The sequence below is a fragment of the Chroicocephalus ridibundus genome, chromosome 3, assembly GCF_963924245.1.
Source record: "Chroicocephalus ridibundus chromosome 3, bChrRid1.1, whole genome shotgun sequence".
NCBI classification, from domain to species: Eukaryota; Metazoa; Chordata; class Aves; order Charadriiformes; family Laridae; genus Chroicocephalus; species Chroicocephalus ridibundus.
In genome coordinates, this window is record NC_086286.1 from 118,876,629 (window position 1) to 118,903,473 (window position 26,845).

Genomic DNA, 26,845 nt, shown 5'->3' on the forward strand with positions numbered 1-26,845 from the left:
CAGAGCTGGTTAAACCATAGCTTTAAAAAACAGATGCAAAGAACCCTTTGTAAAAATGATTACTGATTTATTTTCATCACCTAATCCGAATGAAATGCAAAAAGAAGACCTAAGTAACATAAACTAGATTGTAAAACCATGTTTTAATCACACGAGATACTGTTAGAAGTATAGATCGGTTTTCTTAAGAAATATATCCTTTGGGAATATATTTGGGAAGAAATATTCTTTGGGAAAATATTTTGTTATTCCCTCCCCCCAACTTTTTTTCTAAAATTGACTCATTTGAAATTTTCCTGTACCCATGGTCTTAATTTGAGAAAAGATTAAACCTGTCCTTCTTCAAAACTCATTCATGCTTTAGTATTAAACTTCTGCCTACAAAACTCCATCACCATTTACTACGTGAGAACGATACAAAAGTTGGTGTAACAAAAGGAAAAAGAAACAAACAACAGGTACTCACCAATGCAGTCCACGCTGAAGAGATTCACGGAGGTTGTTATGGAAGATTCATCGCAGGTCTTCATTCCTCGCAGAGCAAACCGCACCAGGGAGGCTTTGACTCCCTCTGGTAGAAAGGAGAGCAGGTAGACGGGCATGTACAGAACGTACCGAAGTTTGCACAGCAAAGGGGTCATGAGCTTTCCTTGAGGGGACTGAGCCATGCGCTCTATCGTCGGAAACAGCAGCACCGAGCGAAGAACCTGCCAGGCCACGAGAAAACCACTGTCAGCAAAGTCCTACAGCACCACATCCCAGCCGAGAAGACTTTATTTATAAATGAGTGTCCGCTTGAAATGAAATTGGGTTTCAAGGTGCGTTGGCTTTCAGACACATTGGCAGGGCTTGCGGCATGCCCATGTTAAATTTTTTAAATGACTGTGCTGGTTTTGGCTGGGGTAGAGTTAGTTTTCTTCATAGTATGGGGCTATGCTTTGGATTTGAGATGAAAACAGCGTCGATAACACAGGGATGTTTTAGTTATTGCTGAGCCAAGGCCTTTTCTGCTCCTCACACCACCCCGCCAGTGAGTGGGCTGGGGGTGCACAGGGAGTTGGAGGGGACACAGCTGGGACAGCTGACCCCAACTGACCAGAGGGATATTCCATACCATATGACGCCATGCTCAGCAATAAAAACTGTGGGAAAAAGAAGGAAGGGGGGGACATTTGGAGTGATGGTGTTTGTCTTCCCAAGTAAATATTTACCCATAATGGAGCCCTGCTTTCCTGGAGATGGCTGAACCTCTGCCTGCCCATGGGAAGCAGTGAATGAATTCCTTGTTTAGCTTTGCTTGTGCACGGCTTTTGCTTTACCTATTACACTGTCTTTATCTCAACCCATGAGTTTTCTCGCTTTTAATATCCCAATTCTCTCTCCCATGACACTGGGGGGGAGTGCATGAGTGGCTGCGTGGTGCTTAGTTGCTGGCTGGGGTTAAACCATGACAAAGACGAAGCAACGAAGAACGTGGTTATGAAATGCTTGGGCGTATCGGTTTTGAAAGAAGGGCCCAGGAGCATGACCACAGCCCCTTGCTCCAGGAGGAGGTGACCCCACCAGAGGGCAGCAGGCAGGAACCCTCGCTGCAGACCAGGAGGGCTTTTTACGTCACCAAAGCTACACTGCTTTTTATTTCATCTGGCAAACTATTTTCTCCACGTAAACCAAACAACCAAATTAAAAGATGTCGGCCACCGTGACAGTATCTTCACACTTTGACAACACACGGGGTTTTTAATTTGCAGTTCAATATAGGTAAATCTGGTCAGAACAAGAGTCTAAGCACACAGTCCCTTCACTAAGATGTGTACAGTGGTGCACGATATCGGATTTTATATACTGAGATAGACATATTCTATAGCTGGTAATTATTTTATGTTATGATAATAGAATACACTGTAGCCTTAAAATAGAATGACATTATTTAAAAACTCCACCCACGTTAACCGAAAGGGAATTGATAGACTTACTCTCAATTACATTTCAAAGTTAAGATGAAACAAATATTATAAAAGGATACCTGCCACTTTTTACTGGAAAGTAAAAACATATTACAAGAACTCTTACAGGAAAACCCGTCAAAGACACATGACTACAGTACCTAACGGAAGTACCAAGAAAGCAAAGTAAGAGAGATTCTGGATATTACATAATTAGGTATAAATTGCTGTGCTTTGTTGGTGACTCAACATAAATAAAACAGATGTAGTTATATACATCTGCTTACTGCACATATTCTACTTATTGCACAAATTAGATTGATATTTTAGTAAAAAATATTTTAAAATAATTGCCTTTGCTGTTAAATGAGACTCAGCTGATGACGACCAGCGCCACTGGTCTCAGCAGCTACCCAGCGGCAGGCAGGGCATGCCACCCAGAGACGCTCACAAGGTCTGGGCACTGTAACGTAGCACAGAATCATAGAATCACAGAATCGCCTGGGTTGGAAGGGACCTTTCAGATCATCTAGTCCAACCATCAACCTAACTCTGACAAAAACCATCACTAAACCACATCTCTAAGCACTATGTCTGCCCGTCTTTTAAATACCTCCAGGGATGGCGCCTCAGCCACTTCCCTGGGCAGCCTGTTCCAATGCTTCACAACCCTTTCAGTGTAAACTTTTTTCCGAATACCCAGTCCAAACCTCTCGTGGAGCAACTTGAGGCCATTTCCACTTGTCCTATCGCCTGTTACTTGGGAGAAGAGACCGACCCCCACCTCTCTGCACCCTCCTTTCAGGCAGTTGTAGAGAGCGAGAAGGTCTCCCCTCAGCCTCCTTCTCTCCAGGCTGAACACCCCCAGCTCCCTCAGACGCTCCTCACAAGACTTGTGCTCCAGACCCCTCACCAGCTCCGTTGCCCTCCTCTGGACACGCTCCAGCACCTCAGTGTCTTTTTTGTGGTGAGGGGCCCAAAACTGGACACAGTACTCGAGGTGGGGCCTCACCAGTGACGAGTACAGGGGGACAATCACTTCCCCAGTCCTCCACAGTGCAAGCAGAAGAAATTCAGGAAATATCAGTAACTTGCCATCCTGTACTTTCTACACTATTTTAAAAGTGGACTTTGAAAGTGCTATTTATATCTATTACAGAACTATTTTAAGAAATCTTTCTGCTTTCCAGCTGATACTACTTTGGTTTTAGACAAAGAAAAATACATTCTCAGGGAAATCAATCCTGGGCCTCTTTTTATTAAAGGCAACCAGCAGCTGAAGTAGAGGAATGCACGACTTGTACAAAATTATATGGTAGTTTTGTGATATTTCAGCTAGGAGCTGAACTCAAACTGTTGTGATCTAAAGCAGATTTGACCCGTGTTCCCAGGCACACATTAATCCTTTGACATTACAGTTTATAGATACAGGATTAGTTGCTTGGAGTGCTCTGCTAACCGCTGGGGAGGCTGCTGAACCTGGGAGGAAAAAGGACAAACCAAGAAAGCTGTAACAATGACCTGTGCATTCCTGCATTTTTTATCGGCACACAAATTGAAAAGATGGTGGTAAGGTGGAGGATAATTTTCTTGAATTTCTTTTTTAATATTTTGCAGATAATAATAGAGAAATGTAAAACTTGTATTTTTTTCAAACACTTATCAACTATTTCTTAGTTTATTGCTAGATTCCTGAGCCAGGATTCTGAAATGGGCATTTGCCTGCAGAATCGCCTGAAGATGTAGTTCCATTTCTTTGCAATACCACTGTGAAAACAACAGATTTAACATATTTTATTATAATGACACACGTTTTCATGAAAAAGTATGTCGTATTTGTATCTCGAAATAAGTGAAGTAGAAATATACAGGTAAAATGAAGGAAATAAATGAGATTCAAATGCTCTTCAATTTTCTTTTTTACTTTTCAATTGTCAGGACCCTATCTATGTGCAATTTACACTAGCTGAAATCTAGCAGAGGGCACAAACTATATTCAAGTTACAACTTGCAGAATAATTATAAGACCAGTCATTCTGAAGATGGGGGACATCGCCTATCGTAAGCACCAGGTATTGACACACCTATGAATGCCACGGTACGTACCGTTAAGTAATGTGTAAAGGTTAATGACCCTTTATTTATGGAAAAACTTCTCATATTTAACAATAGAAGTTTATTGTGATAACAACCAGTCAAAACACAAAAAATATTACACATATCTAGAGAGAGAAATCCAGATTCACCTGGTTTAAACTGTTCCCAGTTCAAAGGCCCGTGTTTTTTATGGGCTAAGCCCATGGCAAGGCAGAGAGCTGGGCAACTAGAGACGCTAGTCACAGAGACTTGAGCGGATCTGGGGATTTCAGAAAGTTGGCCAGTGAATCTACTGAAGGCAAACACGCCCTGTGCCCACAAGTCACTGAGAGCTGTGTGGGTCACATCACCTCCCCATGCTGTGCTTTGGTTGACCTGATAAAAATAGTACATGTATTCTTTACATTATACTGGAATTGTCACTGTTGATTGTTGTGACAATAAACAATATTTGTAAAACTGTTATTCAACTTATTTAACAGTTATTTATTTAACATGCTATTAAATTGCAAGATTTCAACACTTAGGATGACGCACACATTGAAGTTCAATGTGCAATTCATAGCTGCTCTTTGGCTTAGTCACCAGGCAGCTGCTTCTACTTTCATCATTAATTTTTAACTCTTTAAATTACACAGGGCTCGAGACCTGAATGGTTCAAGGGACTATAATACGATGCAGTGTCTCAGAAGTTTCAGATCTTGTTAACAACAAAAAGCTATCATTATCTGCAAGCTCTTCACATAATTCAATGTGGGTGCCGAGGCAGCTCCTAGTCCCTAGTCAAGCAGCCTAAGCGACATGGTTTGGTTATGGTTTTGTCAGTGCTAGGTTGATGGTTGGACTCAATGACCTGAAAGGTCCCTTCCAACCTAGACAATTCTATGATTCTACGATTCTATATGTATCACTGAAAACATGAACAGGGCATGGCCTGAGCATGTGTCCAGAGAACAAACCAGCCTGAACCCTCAGGATGTTCTGCCCTTTATTCCTTCAACGCACACCATAGTAGGAAGGTGTGGGGACTTCTGGAGCTTCACTTTTGCCACTGGTTATATACTTTGGTGTCTAGAGCTATCAGTCCATCAGCTTCAGGTACTTTTCACCTGCACAGTAGATTTACAACACAGAGGGATGAGAAACTACTTAATTCATAGGAAAAGTGAGCCCTCAAGGCAAAGAATATTAAATGCCCATTCCCGGAAAGCAGGGCATTGACCAAGGAGCTTTGTTCAGGCAGGATCCTTAAATGAGTACAATTCACTTCATGTGATTGCTCTCTACAACTACCTGAAAGGAGGTTGGAGAGAGGTGAGGGCCAGTCTCTTTTCTGAAGTAACAGACAATAGGACAAGAGGAAACGGCCTCAAGTTGTGCCAGGGGAGGTTTAGATTGGATATTAGGAAAAATTTCTTCACCAAAAGGGTTGTCAAGCATTGGAACAGGCTGCCCAGGGAAGTGGTGGAGTCGCCATCCCTGGAGGTATTTAGAAGATGGGCAGATGTGATGCTGAAGGACATGGTTTAGTAGTAACATGGCAGTGCTATGTTAATGGTTGGAGTTGACGATCTTAAAGGTCTCTTCCAACCAAAACAATGATTCTATGATTATATCCCTGCTTCATATAAATGTTAAAGAATACAACAAAGGCTTCCTCCAAACTACTGACATAAAGAACATATATGTTCCTGTACCATTGGGCTTTCTATCCAACTTTTAATCTAAAACAAGACGACAAGGTGACAACTGAGTACCTTCAAGTCTTCACTGGATAATGGTTACGTCAACATGGTTTTGGATTTGCAGGAACAGTTGGAGGTTTTTCTTGTTTTGATTAATATGAGAACAAAGTACAAAAAGACAAACAATTAAATCTACAACAGATTGTTGTTTATCACTGCACAATTTAATAGTCTCAACCGCACCAGCGAAGGATTTTTGCAAAATCTTTAAATGGCTTCTTTAGAAAAATGCTAAAAGTATGCAAATCAGATCAAGCCAAAGAAACCCCCAAAGTAATATTTTCCATTAATGCCTTCTAGTGAAAGAGTTGAAATACATTTGCCAGCTACAATTTGAAGTTTGAGCGGGTAATACTACTTGTGACAGGGACTGGTAAAGGACGGCACTGAGGATATAACACAATGCTTACAAACTGGATGTCACTTACAACCAGTCATTCAAGAGCGACATGATTTTCAGAGCTGTTAACTCCTGTGACGCAAACAAGAGGAGCTCAATAATTTTGAAATCAGGCAGTTTTGATTATGCACAAGAAATGGCGGTTACAAATCAAGGCACCTCAGGTGTGTCCCTTCCTGAGGCCACCCAGAGACCTCAGCGGAGGGCCCGGAGAGAGTGGTCACACTGTGCCCCCTGCTCTTCACAGACAGTGATGTTTTGCCATGAGAAACAAAATGGGAGAGAAAAGCAGGTGGGACATGAAAAGGCAGACGCTGACTGACAGAAGCGAGCAGGAGCCATTTTAAAGATTTGTTTCAGAAAAGACCCCAAGTAGTTGAATCCATCAATTACGGCCAGGCTTTCTCAGTTCCTTACCTTGGCCCTCAACGGACAGACCGTCCCTGCCCATGACACCTCACGGGCACGTTCAGATCTCTCTACCAACATCGTAAAACAACAAGACTCTGACCCACTGAAGAAACTATCCCTCCTACACCATCAGAAAGTAAAACGTCCTCAGAAATAACCCGCTGGCTCACTCTGCTTTAATGGCAGAAGCAGCAGTCGCTGAAGGCTCACATTGACTTTTGAGTGGGGAAGGTTCCGGAAAGTATTTGTTCCTGCTGCATAACCTGTTCTTAATCATCGGGGGTGCAGAAACAGGTAATATAATAATCACCAACAAAAAGAATATACGTCTCAGATTTTGCACCAGTTATGCAACTCGGAGCCCACAAGGAACACCAGAGATCAAACCAGCAGGCAGAAGCAAGGCAGCGATCTATTATGTTTTATAACCGAGCCATTGTTCTGGTCGATGCTTGGTGAATCACAGAATGGTAGGGTTGGAAGGGACCTCTGGAGACCATCTAGTCCAACCCCCCTGCCACAGCAGGGTCACCCAGAGCAGGTGGCACAGGAACGCGTCCAGGTGGGTTTGCAATGTCTCCAGAGATGGAGACTCCACCACCTCTCTGGGCAGCCTGTGCCAGGGCTCTGCCACCCCCAAAGGAAAGAAGTTCCTCCTCATGTTTAGGTGAAACTTTCTACGCTCAAGTTTGTGCCCATTACCTCTTGTCCTGTCCCCGGGCACCACTGAAAAGAGCCTGGCCCCATCCTCCTGACACCCACCCTTTAAGTATTTATAAGCATTGATAAGATCCCCCCTCAGTTGTCTTTTTTCCAGACTGAAAAGACCCAAATCCCTCAGCCTTTCTTCATAAGAGAGGTGTTCCAGTCCCCTCATCATCTTGGTAGCCCTTTGCTGCACCCTCTCCAGCAGTTCCCTGTCCTTCTTGAACTGGGGAGCCCAGAACTGGACACAGTGCTCCAGATGCAGTCTCACCAGGGCAGAGTAGAGGGGGAGGATGACCTCCCTTGACCTGCTGGCCACACTCTTCTTGATGCACCCCAGGATGCCATTGGCCTCTTTGGCCAATGAAGCAGCCAAGTAGAGTTGTGCAGCCACAGCCCCGCAGACCCTGCAGCCACAACGTCCCTGCTCCGCAGCAATAGCATCACTGCGTGCACGACGGCAAATCACAGGGCTGGAAAGAAAACGAGCGAGGCGGCTTTATGTAAAATTCCTTCAAAACCCTACGAAATGCAAAAGCTCTTTCTCTGTCAAAAGCAACACTTCTTTTGATATATTTTGGCTCATCCCATATATTAGTTTACTCTTCCTCTGTTGTGTTGGCAGAGGAAAAGCTATTATCTGTCAGGTGAAACCTAGTAAATTTTTGAAAGATAACGTAATGATGCACTTAATGGTAATCTACCGTTTACCCTTGACATGGAGTGCCACATCAATCACAATTTCTTTTACTAAGTATGCAGAAACCTGCAGGCAAAACAACGAGGGTCAGGGAAGTATCCCCTGCTTTATTACCACAGCTGTGCCAAGCAGATTTCCAAGGAAAAAACGAACCACACAGGACAAATCAGACAGCGTGGGCTTGAGCTCTCCTCTCACCAGAGCGGGACTTTCTGGACTTGGCCATTCACTTTGCTCAGTCATGAATTATATATAATATAATATAGTATAGTATAGTATAGCATAGCACAGCACAGCATAGCATAGCATAATACACAATACAATATTATATATATATATAATACAGAATTATATTTTAAAACCGTGAGTAATTTCCTCTTCAGTTGCTCAAGATGCCATTTGGTTTGCTGTATCCGCAAGCTGCCTGTCACAGCTCGGTATCAACCAACCCACGTGATTTCATGGCAGCAAGAGAACTGAAGAGTGAACACAAGTGACAAAAAATTATTTCCCTCCTGGTGTGAATTAAGAACATACAGCATGCACTTTCTTCTATTTTATCTTACGGATCTCCTGTGATCCTCAACAAAGGTTTGGGCATAGTAAATGGGCAATAATAGAATAAAGATCTCAAACACAGTTAATAGAAAATCTTATCACTGGAAATTTCCAAGTGCTTTATAAGAATTAAGTCCCACAGAGGAGTCTTACCATACTTATTTTATGGCTCAATAAATGGAAATTTAGGAAGTTACATGACTCCACATGAAAATACACATGGTGAAAGTAGAAAGATTTAAAACAACTGCCTGGTAATTCACAATCTTCTGCTCTAACCAAAGCTTACTTTTCTGGGTAACCACACTGTTTCTGTAAAATGAAGTGGTAAAAAAAATGTAAATAACCAGCATTTTGTCAAAACATTTGCATTTTTTTAGCATGAACATCATGGTGGCTTAGTTCATTAGTGGCTGCTTAGTTCAAGACAGTATTCTGTTACCATCTTCTAAAGCCCGCTCCCAACTGCTACGAGGCAGGGGCACGTGCACTTGATTTCATGCTTTCAACTTAAATTTTCTACATTTCCTATTTATTAGTGCCCAGATTTTCACTTTGGCACCAGATTCATTTATTTTTTTCTGTTCCTTTCACTCCAGATTTCTCATGATGTTACGTATAATCTATGAGACTAAGTGACGGAAATAAGGATTCTTCTTTTAATTTTGTAAGAAATTAAACCCTTTGTATACGAGGAGCATAATTTGCTCCCTGCAGAGCTTAATTTGTTTTCCAAACAAAAGCACAGTTAGTCTATGAACGTGCTGTTAAAATTCTAAATAATACATGTACATTTTCTCTGATGGGCAGAAGAAATTCTTATTCCCTAGGAAAGGCAAACTTTTTGAGTGCCACTAACAGCATCGCGGCAATGTCTGCCAGGTCGACTTTAGTAGGGGTTATTTGAGTTTTCATAGCTTGAGCACAGATTGGATCAAGACTCCTGATCACAGGACCTTCTGGTAGAGTTTTCATAGGCATATTGAGGATGCAGCTAGGGATCGAGTTCTTCAAGGGAACGGGCACGTGCAGGGCTGTGAAGGCACGTGGAGGATGTGCGGACGTTCACAGGCAGAATTTCTCTGACAGTATCTGAAGAAATTATGGTTCAGTTGAGCAGAACTACTTATTGCCATCCTTAAGCATGCAATGACCCAGCCAGCTTTTTTATGTAGGTGAGAGCGCAGTAGCAAAATGCAACAGGATAACAGCAGAGAGCAAGGTGCTTAAAGATGAACATTATTTAAAAAGTCAGGATTATTTTTTTTTTGCTTTTATACAGACACATCTGAGATTCTCTGATCCTGTGAATTCAGACAGTAGTGCCAAAGATATAAAACATCAGTATGTAAACATGTACTTTTAAGGACCAAGCGTAAAACCATGCAAGCAGTCCATAAGACCCATTTACCAATTTTGCATGACAACTTCTGTGTGGTTCCCTCTAAGGCATTAGGTCTAGGTACTGCCTTGGGCTCATGCCAAGCCCAACACACGTGTACACACACACGCACACACACACACGTACGCCTACCACCCAGGTACACGCTTCTAAGTCTTTGCTGAGTAAATATAGCAAAACCTAGAGATCCCCATCCAGTACACTGGTTACATGAATATTAACGACATCCTACAGTAAAAGAGAAAATTCAAAATTAAACACAGTAAAGTAGGCTCATATGCACAGAGCTGAGCTATGACCAGAACAGGAATACGACAAACAGTTTTATGGTATCAGTACAGAAATAACCTAAGCTTTATCATATCAGAGTCCCTGATTACTGACTATCCTACGTGATTTTTTCCCCTTGCATACCTCCTGTAAATAGAAAGAGGTGAAACTAGTAGAAAATTTTTTATCACCTACACTTGTGGCTTCCAGTTTGCATTGTAGCCTCCATCCTGGTAAACTAAACTGGGCTAGGACCTAGGCTCCAAGACCAAAACTTTTTATTATGTCCTCTGGCGTGATTTTGGTCAAAACCAGCCACCATGTTCCAAGACAATCTCTGGGCACAGGACCGAAAATAGCGCAGACCAAGAACTGTTCTTAATAGAAGACCTGTGCAAAGCAATGATGTTTGGGGCTACGGGGAAAGGAAGAGGTTTCGCTATTGGAATATAAGCTATATTGTGCCACTTGCTGTCAAGAGCCACATGATGGGCCCTGGTTTTTTTTATAAAGAAAAATAATTTAGATACTAGTTTTAGTGTATCTACCTCCCTCAATCAGAAATACCTCAAACTGTTCAGAGGGATTTAATAATTGATTTTGTCATCCCTGGCAATTACATGCAGATCCTCCCTTCTGTTATCAAGACATCATTCATCAGATGCTCAGCAAGGAAAGAGCAACCCGTCACTAACTCCTCATGTCTTTACATACATACATGCTCATGATAGCTGCTGAAATCGCACCATGAAATGCTGGGGAAATGGATGAGAATAAACCTTTGCCCTTTTCAGAGCTCATTTTGTCTCACTTTCATCCAAGTTCACTCCTGGCCCTTAACTGAGGTGCGTAATTTAAGACTTAAATCACACAAGACTCTCAACTGAATTCAGTCACGGACAGATACTCAGAAGACGTCAAATGAACTGAACTCACTTTCTAGTAGAGTCTTCTGCTTCCCACTAACGATACAGAAGACCTAACATTTCTAATTAGGACCTTCATCATATGGAACAAAATAAGAACCCCCCTGTTTGCAGATCTGGTCTTCAAATTACAGAGAGGCAGTAGAAGAAGAGAAGCTAGAGGTATTTCATAATGACGGTCACTACCTCTCTTCTGTAGCTAGATTGCAGTTGGCAATGAATGTAGTGCTTCAGTACACGCCAAACCAGCTTTATGAGATCCAACCTGGGTATCTGCTTCAAGATACTTAAGACAGTTTTTCCAAGCAGAAGTACAGAAAAAAAAAACCCAAACCCAAACAAAAAAAAACCAACCCCAAAATGGAAAGAAGGAGTATAACAATGAGGTTCTATTTAGTTAAATTTGGTATCTTAATTATTCATCTCACAGAACCAACTCAGAAGCTACCACTATCTTTAAATATGGCCAGGAAAAACAATCTAAAGGATGAATGAGTGGGAAAAAAACAGGCAAGTAACACAGCTGAAAGGACACATGGGAGATGGTGAACGGCAAATGACATGCAAGCTTGCAATATGATACGGTGCAGAAAGCAAGTGAGAGAGAAGCTCTGCAAGTTAATGTTACGTATAGTGAGGAAACACATCGCAAATGCCAGAGGAAGCTCCATCTCCCTGGGAGACAATGCAGGTTGCATTCCGTACAACCGAAAGCCAGCCACAAATACAGCATAAAATTAGTGAAGAGCTTGGATGATAAAATTTCTGGAGAAAGGAATATGAATAGCTTGGCAAAGTGGGAGCAAAAAGCCAACGGAGCGGAGAACCATAACTCCACAAACTTTTAAGGGCTATAAATGCAAAGGATGCAAAATAATCACAGAATGGTTAGAGTTGGAATATTTTGGCTGGGACAAGTGACATAAGTAGATGTGATGGGAAGAAATGAAAAAATTCAAATGTTAAAGCAGGTCTCAGAAGTCTGTGTTGACATCAAGTTTTACGCTGAACCAAGTTATCGGGCCCCAACTATAGAACCATCCCAACAGGAACGGTGCAAGAGAGAGAAATTACATGGATGTGACAGACATTCGATTTCCAAACCCAGAACATTGTGGCAGGACGCTATAAAAAAGCTAACACAAGGCCTGATAATGCTACTTACACATTCACTTCTCTCCTGTCACTACACGGTCCTGGGACTACAGCATATTACATACACTGACTAAACTAATCATCCAGGAAGAACGAAAACTAAATGTGTTGACTTAAAATGTGGTTGTGGTTTTTTATCTTTCTATCCCTCCTTTGTGTAAATGGTTCCCACATAAAAAAAAAAAAAATAAAAGAAAAGCATGTTTCAGTTATACAGCAAGCTGGCAGAAGCTTTGCAGAGTGGTTATGCCCAGGAAAGAAACTTATCCTTTCAGGAGAAAACCAATCAAACATTATCTGCAAAGTTTTTACCCCTCCTCCAAAAAATCAGAACAAAACACAAAGTTCAGAACGCTACAGAAAAAAATACTTCTCTCTAATTCAAAGAATTCTGGTAATAAAATAAACTTTTTAACACTCCAGCACAAGATTGATCATCAAACCCAGTCCACAACCATTCTGCACTTCCTTCCCATCAAGCCATAAGAAATCCGTCAGCACCCAGTGACATATTTTATGATGCTTTGGAAAAAGATCCAAATCCCCAAACCCCGACGATCCAGCACAGGATGAGAAGATGGCAGACTCACAGCACTACCACTGGCGTGGGCCCCCTTTTCTGATACGGAACTCATTAAATTACAATATTAAAAAAATCCCAGGAAAGGACTTTTTTTTTCAGCCAACAGAAAATGCTACCAAAGCAAACCACAGGGATCAGTGCCGATGGAGGACTCCTTTGTGACTTCAAGTCTTTGACGATTTTGATCGTGAGCATGTGAACGAGACACACCGGTTGCCATCTACAAAGTTTTCAGTGTTATGGGGAAGGCTGTATACACCGTCTACTTGTGGTCAGTCTTTACTGATTCCAAGGAAGGCAATCGAGGCCACAGAAGATATACCCCAAGCCAGGGAAAAAAGTATTTCTTGGACAACTATGGGAAAGCCCACAAACTGGAGTTAAGGTACCGAAATATAAGACATACTTTATACTAATAATTAAATTTCACACGCATATATATATGAATGACATTTATGATATATAACTTAAATATATGAATTTATATAACTATACATGATGCACAACCTACAGCAATCATAACAAAGGTACTCTCTTACCTTTTTTTACAGTCTTTTCCATTAACCACTCATATTCACTAAAAATACGGTTTTCTTGCTGTTACTTATTTGGATGATTACTTGAGATCTAATATTTTCAGGTCCAGAAACCAGTTTCAAAATTCTGAATTTATTTATAGTCATCTGATCCTATGTAAGTATTCTAATATAATATAACAGATAATTGCATAACAGTTCTATTTTTTCTCTGTATTTACTCCTTGTAATGTTTATAGAAGGCACTCATATACACATTTTCTGTTTAACAGGGTTAAATGAGCCAAGATATCCCGAGATCCTCCCATAATTTAGGTTCCCTATTATCTTCCTAGGCTTTCTCTCTACTTATTTCAGCCTGAATTCCTCTTTCTTGAACACAGCTGGCTAGAAATGACCTTGTATGCACTTGACAGTACTTAAGCTTTTCTGTCCTCTGAACCATATTATGCCGAACTAAAATGCGTGTGAGTTCTCCCCATGGTGACCTATGTCATCCACCTTCACAACAGCACTGATGGAGACCCTTAGCCTTTTACTGTATACTTTGTCACTCCACACATGCAGGGAGAAAAACAGGCTTTTCTTAAACTCTATCTGTGCAAATATGACTCGGGAGATGTATAAGAAATAGTAAGTACAGAGAATATGAAGATAACATTTTAAGTCCCTCTCCTGCACACCCAGACTTTTAATTCTTACAATATGTGTACAAGAGGCGAGGCTGCCTCCTTCAAGTGCTCTGCTGACATGGTTGTCTTCTCAACCTTCTCACTCTTGTTCCTTGGCCAGATTGTCACTCCAAGGTCAAACTAGAGCACAGTCAGCAAGAGCTGAGGCAGGGGAAAGGGGTAGCCAAGCTCCAATCAATGTCTCCTCTAGAGATCTGCAAAGCAAAGCAACTAGAAATTCATAACATACTTTTAACAAAACAATATTGCCTTAATATTGTGTTGCATCACATCCTAAGCTCAGGTTGGCTGTGTGACAAGGGCTGTTTCCTGTTCGAGTGCTGTTTTCCGTTTATCTTTGTCTGATGTCAGGGATGTCTCTGCCTCTTGGCATCTGATATATTCTCCTTTGTTCATACTTAACTTCATGTTTTTATAGTTAAAATTACTGATAGTACAGCCTAATAGATTGGGATATTCTATTCAATTCAATTCAATTCAATTCAATTCAATTCAATTCAATTCAATTCAATTCTATCCCATCCATATTCTGGATTTGAACAAACGAGGCAAAATGAAAATTATCAAAGTGCGTGAGAGAGAGAGCACTCTCATTTCTCTGTGACCGCAGGTACAACCCACGCAGACCCCTTCTCACTGCATAAAACTGCAAGACTATTACTGACCTTAAGGGAGCTGGTCAACTTAGATATGTCTCCATCGCTTTGAATTACGAGAGAGAGAACTTTGGAGACAACAACAGGCTGGATTCAGGGTAACACAAATTCAAACAACCACATATCCAATGTTTTTAGCTATTTCTATTTGGACATACACGTAAAGTATCAGCTATATTGATTCTTCAGGAAACAGTATACATACATACATAATTCCTCATACATTCCACAGAAAGTTTCTCTAAGAAACAACATTTGGGATCTTCTTGAAAACCTCAGAAATGCATTGTTTCCAAACATTTCAGCAGCATTTACTTCTTTCAAGATACAGGGTAATGAAAGATACAGGACACAACGATATTCATCTTGTGAAGCTGCACATAATCTTCACAGCTTCACAGTACTCTACTGCGGTATTAACTGTTGCAAAATATAAGGTCGTATTAAGATGTGGGTTTTTTTAAAGGGAAGATTAAAAGTTGTATGGACAACACTGTCCTCAGTGATATTAGACAAAGTCACTATTTGTAAATGGCACATAAATATACGTAAGCCAAGCAACAGTTAATGAAATTCAAGAGGAAACTTCTTTTTTGTGTATGTTCGTTCATCCTTTCCCAACCATCAGTTTTCTTGTACCTTCCTTTTGAAATAGTCAAATGTAATACAATGGGCCACGACAACCTGAATTTTTATCTTTCCCCACTCTACAGGCTCATTCACAATGCCAAATCTTTTCCTTACTTTTCATGACTTAATCAGAGAAATATTATTATTAAAAAAACCTAAGGAGCATATCCTGCTTTCATACTCTGCCCCTGGTATATTCTTTGCCTGAGGTACGTCACCATTTCTGGGACAAGTTAGTCAAAGGCATTCTTTTAGCTGTAGAACATACACTAGTTACAAATAGCCAAGTTATTCCTTACTAATGAAATGCAGAAGCAAAATTAATATATCGAAGCACTTGACAGGCAGCTAACCTGTGCTGTACTTTTACACACTATCCTGGAAAAAGAAGACAGGAATAGATTAAGATACAAGTAGATGTTAAGTTTTAGCTGATGCTATTCAATGACAGGAAAACAGGAAAACTCAGCTCCCCAGATGATGGAAAACGTCAGGGCTCCCTTGTGTACACCAACACAACTATGGGCAATTTTTGTCAGCAGCCAAGAGTCTCCTTAATTCAGCTGTGTACCTACCACGGCTTTGCTTCTACTCTATGTGGTACAAAGAGAATAATTTAGCAGAAAAAGCAATTAGTAGGATGCCTTGAAAATAAAAGTTAATGTACCTGTTCCACACCATCTTAGAAATTATACTTTCTCCCAGTCTGTCCATCTATCACTCATACTGACTCACAGTTTCTTACATTCAATATATCCAATATTATCGTAGAAATTACAGAATGACAGAATGATAGGGGTTGGAAGGGACCTCTGGAGATCATCTAGTCCTTCATCATCACCTCCTTCAACATCTGAATTTGACCCACTATATTCAAATATCTATAAAACACACATTTTTCAAATGAATGAAAACTTTTTTTTTTTTACTATTTTCTTTCAGATTATGCCTGATGATATAAATAGCAGGCAATATTCTCATCTGTTTAAAACACTCTACAGTGATCACAAGGTTTTCCCATGTCCTGGCACCCTCTTTATTTAACATACATTATCCAATTTTTATTTGAAGTACATCTTCAATGCCCCAAGCCTCAACTGCTTTCTGGCTGTTCCACTTGGACAGCAACAAAATTCAAGGACCAGCGTTTTTTTAAATGTACTTGTATTTCAAACTGTAGCTTTTAGTGTAACGACAAATACAGAGCTGGGTACAATGATTACGTCCTTAGGTATGTACGCCTGAGTGTCATTCGCGCCAAGGTGAGGTGTGACTAAATTTATGTCTACTTTAAGGCCACTTTCCACTGACTGAGCATAAATTTGATTCTGAGCATTATATGTTGTAATCCTGCATCCAAACTCATTGGAACAGACATACAAAGTCCTTTTAAAATGTGAATCACAATCAGGCTTCTGCAGTATTAACTTCATGTAATGTTATTAGGAGTATACTAAAACTTGCTCTACGGAGTTTAATTACAGAAGAACTAAAATGGATTGAAAATAAGCCAGTAATTATCTTTCATTAGCAAAAAAGTGAGAGGCATGGAAATCTTGGTAGTTATCTAACTTCAGCTGCTAAGAGTAAGAAATTACCTTTGCCAACAGTCGTCACAAGCAGCGTAACCAAAAAGTAGAGCCCTAATCGTATAATCATAGAATAGTTTGGGTTGGAAGGGACCTTTAATGGTCATCTAGTCCAACCTCCTGCAATGAGCAGGGACATCTTCAACTAGATCAGGTTGCTCAGAGCCCCGTCCAACCTGACCCTGAATGTTTCAAGGTATGGGGCACCTACCACCTATCTGGGAAACCCGTGACAGTGTTTCACCACCCTCAGCATAAAAAAATTCTTCCCTATATCTAGTCTAAATCTAGCCTCTTTTAGTTTAAAACCATTATCCCTTGTCCTATCGCTACGGGCCCTGCTAAAAAGTTTGTCCCCACCTTTCCTGTAGGCCCTCTTTAAGTACTGAAAGGCCACAGTAAGGTCTCCCCAGAGCCTTCTCTTCTCCAGACTGAACAACCCCAACTCTCTCAGCCTGTCCCCACAGAAGGTGCTCCAGCCCTCTGACCATTTTTGTGGCCCTCCTCTGGACGCACTCCAATGGGTCCATGTCCTTCCTGTGCTGAGGGCTCCAGAGCTGCACACAGGACTCCAGGTGGGGTCTCACCAGGTCAGGGTAGAGGGGCAGAATCACCTCCCTCGACCTGCTGGCCACACTGCTTTTCATGCAGTCTGTGATGTGAGCTGCGAGTGCACATTGTCCGCTCATGTCCAGCTTTTCATCCACCAGTACCCCTAAGTCCTTCTCCTCAGGGCTGCTCTCAATCCCTTCATCCTTTATTGCCCCAAGCCCAGGTGCAGGACCCTATAGTCTTGATGTCACTGATCAGCTCACTTGTGTTGGTGATGATCAGGTCGAGTATCGCTTAAGTACCTAACATAAGAAGTTATCCTCCATGCACTCCAGGAGTCTCGTGGATTGCCTATACAGACTGCAGCATGTCTGATATCCTATTGAATGCTTCTGGTCCTCTGTGATTCCTCCTGCTGTATGGCTGGGTGTGTGATCTTGCTCATGTTGAAACTAGTGGCAAAATTTCCCTCAATGTAATGGGCCTTAATTCTGCCCCATTAATAAATCCTGATCAAATGATTTATTTTTCAGTCATTATATATGACAGTCTACAGTCAATGTAGATCTCACCAAAGACAGAACATTCCCAGCTCTAGAGACCAAGACTCTCTTATCTATTCTTGGATAGACAGATGAAGACCATGGCTGCCGTAATACACTTATCATGGTAGTTACAAAATAACCTCTTGTATTGAGAAGTAAACTGACACCTTTGACAATTCCCGTTGTAATCAATACGTTTTCAATCACACCTTTCAAAACGTTGTCAGTATCTTCCATAATACCTGACTTCCAATGTTGAAACCTTTTTAATGGCAAGAGGAGAGGGACCATCCATACCTCACCTTACAAGTGGGTCATAGCACAGGAAAAAATTATCTGTTGTTTCACATTACTTGAAATATTTTCCAGTAAGAAGTACTCCTAGAATTTTTCCAGACAAAGTCCAGAATTCTGCTAAACATACAAAAGACTAGAACTCAGAAGTGTTCTCTACAGACAGTGCAAACTATTTCTCAACTGGTCAGGTCTACATACCGAACTATTTGCGAATTATTAAAAATATAAAAAATATTAAACACACAGACTGTTCGTTACATTTACAAGTCTCACAGGGCTGAAATGCAAATTACTCTGCACTACAAATATTTGGGTAACTGAAGACTTGCCCAAAATGTTTGAAAAAAAAAAAAAGAAAAAGAAAAAGCCTTTTTATGGGTTAAGGTAATAATGAGAAAACTGTTCTCCCAAAAATCTGTATCTTATTGTTGGACTGAAAATAGTTTAATAGAGAAAATATTCATTGACAGAGCAGTATTTTACATAGAGAATTAAGCCCCATCAAAGTGGGCAGTATCATTCCATCTACAAGGGAAGTGCCAAAGGAGACGGCCAAAATTTGCAACGGTGTGATAATACCGGCAGGGATGGATTTGTTGCTATTATGATTAAAGCATATAAACAGAAGAAGATTAGGAGGGGTGAGAGTGAAAAGAGAGGAAGAATAGTTTATTGGTTGGAAGAAGGGCAGGGAGAAGCTTATGTTGGAATGCAGTGTCACAGTTACACACCATAAAGCTTTCAGTTGCTCCCATTACATGAATGTCAGAACGCAGCTGCCACTTTCCAGGAGAAATTCTTTCCGTTTTCATTTTGGAAGTACACGGTGGAATTATTTTTTTTCAGTGTAGCACTCCCATGAGATCACCACATTGCATCTGCAGGTACCCTTACGGTACACGGACTGGTAAATGTGATCCTTATAGACATGATCTGGGACACCTACCATTTATGATGAACCAGTGATATGCCCTTAAAGTAGACAGATGGCTCAACAAAAAGAAAGTATGAAGAATCAGATTTTCTGTTGTCTTGAACCAACTGCTTTCACAGCCATCAATGTACAGCCGTACCTACCAATAAATCTCAACGACAATCCATTCGGTTTAAGGAAAAGTGACTGAACAAGGTGAATGAGAAACCAGCCTTACAATTATAATCTCATTTTGATGATGAAAAACGAAGGATACGATTTTCCATCAGTGCCTCGAGATCCTTGGACTTCTATTTTTAAGTGCTCTACTTCAGACATTTGGAAGCGGTATATTTCACCACTCACTCAAGTCAAAAAGGCACCCAGTCAACCCAAGCCCACAGCCCTACTTGGCTAGAAGGGTTAATAGAGAGATAAGGAAAGCTGAGCTGACATTTGATGTTGGAAGGAGTTCAGTCCATTACCATTTTAGCCATTTTAAGCAGCTTACTTAATGTACTGTGAAAGAAGAGCAGAAGAAGCCTTAACCTGTGATATCAGCGAGGACCAGAAGGATGAGTGAGCTAGGAAGTACACACTGAGAAGAATGAGAACACAAAGGCAAACTTTGTATTTTTGTCAAAAGATGAAAATAAACAAGGAATATTTGATGTTCAAGATAGACCTACATCCCAAAGTCTTGTCAGGGTATCAGAAGAAGAGAAAGAGAGAGGAGGGAGCGAGGAATTCTCTGTCAGCACGTTTTTCCATCCTTGCGTCGACTTTCTCAGAACTATAAGCAAGGGAAAAATACAAAATTCCTCTGCAATACTACAGACTGCTTCTAGCCTTGATTATTATGACAAATGGAATATAGGCAAGAATCTGCTAAAAGAGCAAAATTATCATATTTAATTTATCATGGAAATAAAAGCGGTCATCGGGTAGGAAGGGTTTTAGTGCAACTGAGAACAAGAATTTGTAGAATACCTTTTCAACTGCCAATGCCAGATAAAAAGTCTGAAATCTGCCAGCTGCCATTAAAGGCCACAATTCAAATTATCTTTATTGAGATCCGGGGTTTGTAAGTTTCATTTCAGTAAAATACACTTACAGTAGTCATACTGCTGTTTTAAAATAGAGGAGCAGAAATTTAATGTTTTCAAGAACAATTAGGACTCAGTGAACTCTACTCCTTATACAGAATTATGCTTCATTCTGAAATTCAAAATTAAGTGGGATGTTCTTACAATTTTCCAGTGACTAGAAATGTAACAAAGTTATTAGAAGCATACTCTCATTAACATTAATTGAACTTTCTTACAGGACTCCAAAGGTAACAAGTTTATTAAATACATTTGTGGTTCCTGGACTTCCGCTTAAATGTATACCTAACACTGAATCCCACATGAAAATCTTCAATAACTTTTTTTTCCAAAATGTCACAGTTAAGTAGACTTGTGTCCAAACAACAGAAATCAAACATTTCAAATATTTATACATTGAAATAAATGGAAAAGGAAGTGGACTTCTATTATCTCTTATCTTAACTTTGAAGTTAACCACAGTCATAAGAGCACAGAGGGTGATTCTTAAGAAGAAATCTAAGGCGTGATTTAATCCTCTAAACATAGGTTTACAATCGCTTAATGCATCCTCAGGTATCTGAAAGATCCACTGTGGCATTGGACAAAATTCCCCTAAAATAATCAGTAATCAAAGAAATACTGAAAAGATAGGAAAAAACAATTCCAGTATTTATCTGAACTTCGTTCAATAGTGTATTATCAATGTCCTAAATGCAGTGAAAGTACAATCTAAGCTCAGAGACCTTGTAACTGTTTTGTATAAATTTTGTGTCTTTTTTCATTTCCTTTCACTCCTGCAGCAAACCCTTCAAACAGGACACATCGTTCTCAGTACAGAAGCTAATGCGGAGGAACGCATTTTTCTACTCTAGCTTCTAAAGTAAGCATCCCTAGACTTCACTGTAGACCATGGGGAATGAAGGAATTAACAATATGGCAGAGTGGGAAATATTTTTAATTACAACATCGTCCATTCTAAGTAACCTCTTCTAACTAGAAGATCCAAGCCAAGTCCTTCCTCACTGCTTGAGTTAACTGTATCATATATAATGAAAGGCAAGAGCTGATGAAGCAGTTCAACTTCTTTGTTGAGGGCTCAGGATGGCCAGCAAAATTACATTTTAATATAAAGCTTCTAGGAACAGATATTGGTTACGAGAGTTATAGCCATGGTCAAAGTTTAACTGCGTGTTTGCAAAACCTATGTTCAAAAATTCCACGGTGTTCCTTCCACACGCTCCTCTCATGAGCAATTCTTTAATGCTCTGATCGACTGCTTTCCCCTTTTTCTCTACTCAATTTTAAATTAGCATGAAAACTGCTGACTTCTGGCTCTGTTGTCTTCTGCAAAAGCATGTTAATCGCAGTAGAAAAACAAAACAAATTTAAGCTGTGTGTGACATACCTTGACACTGAATTTTGATTGCTTGGTCCAGCTCTCTAAAGAGCGGGTCTGTGATTTTCAACTGCCATGCATGCACATCTGCAGGCAGAATTTCACATCTCTCCACCCAACATAAAAAGTTCTTCGGGAAATTTGGATTTCAAAGGGGTGTTGAGCTCTTTTGAAAACACGGGCTATAAATCCTAATTGTTTTTGAAATTCACTTCTTGTTATATGTTTATGATTCCCTGATTTTTATAGAATCATTTCACTTAGTTATTACAATATGAATCCAAATTCTTCAAGATTCAAAATAACAAGATTTTATGAACAAATCTGTAAAAATCCACAGTACTTAATAAATCCTGTTATTCTGCCATTCACCATTCTAGCCATCTTTTTATTTTTAGTCCTTCATTTCCTCTTCGTTTTCATGTTTTACTTTGGATTCTTGATGAATGATCACAGATTCCGCTTTTCAGTTTATTTTTCTTCCTTTTCTGTTTGTACATTTGGCTACTTTAATGTCTTTTAACTTCCTAGAAAAAAATAATTTTTACAAGTTTATTTGAATTCTGACTACATACATCTGAAAAGACATCAGATGTTTCATTAATAGCTAAATAAACACAACATTATTAAAAAAATTCAAGTGTCTCGAAATCTAAATTATTGTTCTTACGTTTTCCTACTTTCAATCACACAGACCAAAATCTTGATTTTCATATTGTTTCTGTATTCAACTGAGCCGTAAAGCCAATACGTCAAAGAAGGTGACAGAAGTTGAAGTTTCAGTGAACGCTATGAACAAAATAGGATTTTCCTCAGAAAGTCTTGGGAATTCATTTTTCCCTTTTTCCTCAGGCCTTCTTATCACAGGCTTATGAGCTAAGCAAGTTAATCTTAAGGCAGTGTTATTACTGACTCTGAATCACCCTTAAGAATGTGATCAATGTTTAAACCAGAAATTGTATTCCTATGCTAGGTAATTACGTTCTGACGGATATACTGTTAATGATTTTGTCAAGCCTGTCTTTTAATTGAACCAGACACCAATTTTAATTAAATTCACACTTATGCTTTTAATTATCACTCTCCTATTTACCAGTCTCATCTGATCTTCAACATTTCTAGGCTGGAAGTTTTCCAGACTCAGAATAGTACTGAGCTACACGTAATCTAGTATTTCCCACAAAGTTCTAGGACTGAGCAGGTAATATCTACCTGCTTCACGCACTTCAAAAACTACACACGGTACTCCATGTATACACATGGCAACACTGTTCAGAAATGCATTATTTCTTGTCTAAACACATATAAGGCAGTATTAAGAATGAATTATATATATATTTCAAAAGCCTTTTCTAGAAGGCAACACAAAGCTTTATTACCTTGTCTTTCTGGTAGCTCTATTTCTGTTTTTAGGAGAGACGTTTAGGAATCAAATAAGAAGACGAACTGACAGCCTATAGTCTTTGGTCTATATTTCTATATTTGGTAGATTCAAAAAGAGTGGATTTAAAAATGAGTTTTGTTTAATTTAATTTAATTTAATTTATCCCTTTTTTTTTGCTATTCTTAAGACTGCCATATTGCAATCTTTAAGCTTTTTGTTTTCTAAACTGAATTTATATATTGACACTTTTTGGTCAGACACTGAACTCAGCCAGGCAAATCCACGGCTCAGATCCACCCCTTTCAGGTGTTGACAATACGAGGAACTACAGCTTCCCTGTCGTTAACGTGAGCTGAGCCACAGCATACTAACACGATGTAACAGAAACATGGCAGAAAATACCAGGGAGCAGAATAAAACAAAGCAATGCAAGTCAAGGTAAATTTCAGAAAGCTTTCTTTGGACCAGATGATCAGGCATGAGCTTTGGCCAAGTAGGCTGACAAGGACCCTAAGCCTAACCCAAACCTTCCATTCACGCTTCCTTGGTGTACTCAAGGTTTTGGTTTACAAGTTTAAGATCTCAACTGCAAAGAAGATCTTGAAAAGGGGCACAGTTCAACAGGTAATCCTTCCCAACGTGAAACATCAAAAATCCTACGTGTTCCTGACCCTAAAGTTTTGTGTTGCCAAAAAATCCAGAATTTCATCATCATGTGCCAGTAACTTGCCTCTCACCTTTCATTGTTTCTGGCTTGCTACTTTACAGTTATAAGCAAGAACAAGTCTGGATTGCAGACTGGACAGATATATAACGTAGAGCCCTCTGGAAATCTCTCTGAATTTTTATATTGCTCTTGCTCCTTTTCGAGGGGGGACAACTTTAAAATATAAATCCTGTTACCTCATTTTAGAGGAAATTGGATTGTTAGCTAGCAGGCAGTTATACACTGTTGACCACAATATATTTGGTCAACATACAAGTCAGAAGATGGCATCATGTGTAATAGACTACACAATATATGATTAAAAGCTAATTTATCTGCTTAAGACAAGGAAGCAGAAAACAGAAAACCAGACAGACACAAAGCAACAATGGCCAGGTATCTTCACAGCATGACTGGAGACTATTCTGAAGCTGTTGATCACATTTCAGTTCCTGATATGTTCAGTTATTTGCTGATAATTGATAGTTCATGCCACTTTGGCTTGAAGCCAATTTTTGGTGATAAAAATTACGTTCTTAATGTGGAGAAAGATGCACGCCTCTCCCCGGTGAAAGAAAAAGACAAAAAATTTGACTCTTTATTTAATTTGCCCTCGGGCATTTTTACACATGAAGATGTATCACCGTCAACAGTTTATTTCTCATGACATTTTAACTTTCCTAGAATTTTTTGTATCCTTGAGATATTTCACATTCTTTTGTCCTGTATAGTAAAAGGTGGCTTGTTTGTCCCTGAAGGGAAGAGTAACGTCAGGCAGACCTACGCAGCACACGGCAAGCTAGACAGTGCCTGTTCCTATTGACAAAGGCGGCATCCAGTGAGGCTTACACAAAAAATCCCGTCTGCGTGTTGACTGCTTTTTCTTACAGTTTACATTTTTTAAAGCTTTCTTTTTGGTGGGGAGAGGTAGAAAAGGCTATGACTGGGACCGTTAGGATTAGGGAGTCTGTCATCGAGCCAGTGAAAATAATGGTTGCTAGCAGTCTCTTGGGGGAGCTGATACTCTCAACCCCATCCCACAGTTATCAGCCTTTCACCGACGGCGTTCTGAAGTTTTGTTGAGCTTTTAAATTCAGTCCAGTGGCCTTTTATGAGTGTCTTACTCAAAAGTCAGTATCTCCTTAACAAATCTTTGTTTGCTATGAACTCACCCTCTATTGCTCTTTGCTTTGCAGCCTCCCACCCCAAAGAGAGAGGGTTTTATGTTTGTCTTAGGTTTTCATATGAAGGTTGTTTTCATTTTTCCTTTAAAAAAAAATAAATCTCTCCATAAATCTTTGTAGAAACTTCCTTGATGCTTCAAAGATACAGTATCTTACTTATTTTATTTGGTTGGGTTTAATAAATCACTTGTGTTACCTGTTTTTTCCAAAAAAGAGAGAGACGGAGAGCTGCATAATGTTTGCATATGCACCAAGTTGCTATTGCTGGCTTTACTGGCTGTTCCACTAGATTTACTGATACTGCCTGAGGCGTCACTGAGAGAACATACCCGTCAGAACTTTGTCATCTGTTGCAAGGTGGATTATGCAGACTCTGCAATGTGTATAACATCAACTAAAGCAAATTTCAGTCTAATTACTGACTCAGACCACCTGTGCTTCCTTGTATATGCTCTCAAAGGCTTGCTCTCTATCACGAACTCATAGAACTGTCAAAAAACATATCTGTATCATAGAAATAGTCCAATGTAGTGACCAACTTGAAACATCCATAAAGGTAAATTAACACGCATGCCTCACTGAAGGCAGCTGAACTTAAAAGTCATGATTAAATCTGTGCAAAACTGTGTTAGAGTCTTTTTTTGCTCCCTCAACACCTAAAGGGGGATGAAGGTGGGTGTATACCAGCCCAGTGCCGTTTACTTGTTTTTTTAATATGTAGTTCATTTATCTGGAACGGATGGACTCAAGGAGAAGAAAAATACATCAGACTCAGTTTAGTTTTATATCATGGCCTAGCAATTTGCAGTTCCCTTCACAAGATGCGTATTTATTTGAAATGTGTACCAATTCCCTTGTGAGGTCTGCTAAGTATAGCCATCTTTTTTTTTTTCTGCATAATAATTTTGCGAATGTTGTCACTGGGTTTGTGTTACCGTAAGTCTTTCACACATTTTAATTTTTATGGGGTTTTTTTTTTGCACTTTATCATTTAAGCCTGCAAGTAACATGAAATTCATATAAAAATAGCGTTTCTCCAGATCATGATCCCTCCTGCTAGCCATAACTACATATCCATATTCCACCTCACTGCAATCCATTAAGGAACCAAGAGCAAACAGTTGTCGGCAAGGACTAATCAAAACAAGGCTGCCCAAACCGAGGACATTTATTCACGCTTCTCCTGTGCTGTTGGTTACACTGCACCCTGGCACACACACATACAAGGCATAATCCTCTACGTGAGAGAAGACATCACCTCTCTTCAGAAATCTTCTGGCTATTTTGCTATTTCATGCAGTCTCACTGTACTCTGCAAAAGACGTGAGACAAACTTACTTTTGTAAGAGAGTATACAAGGTAGTAAAAAACTTTTTGTTCACTAAGCAAATTTCAAACTTTATAATCGCCAGTGAAATCATCAGAAGTCAATGTACCCAGACAACAGCTATGTAAACTGATTTTGTTTAAAGTATTGTGACATAACTTAGGTAATCAACATTTTAATTAGATGCTATTGTATTAAATAAAACCTTCAAAAATAGAAATAAAATTTATATTCCTGTTTATCTTTCACTTTCTTTCTACTGCCAAAACGCACTATAACTTCTAAGGAGTCAGAACCTGCTAAATTAGTGTCCTTTCAGAAGTTGTTTTCTGTAACGATGACACCGCCAGTCTCGGATTACATACACAGGTTCCAGTAACAGCAAAACAGGAACTGAACAAATGCCGTTGCCTTCATACAGTCTTTCCCTCATTCACTCATGCTGCTGAAAA

At 39.8% G+C, this 26,845-nt stretch overlaps 1 protein-coding gene across 1 annotated transcript in view; it reads right to left on the reverse strand.

Annotated features, from left to right (window-relative positions):
- Positions 1-26,845, reverse strand: part of LDAH (lipid droplet associated hydrolase) — a 131,458-nt gene that overhangs the window by 43,250 nt on the left and 61,363 nt on the right. Inside the window, exon 5 of the mRNA XM_063330554.1 lies at positions 467-707. Within this exon, the coding sequence (XP_063186624.1) occupies positions 467-707 (241 nt within the window). The remainder of the gene's footprint in view (positions 1-466; positions 708-26,845) is intronic.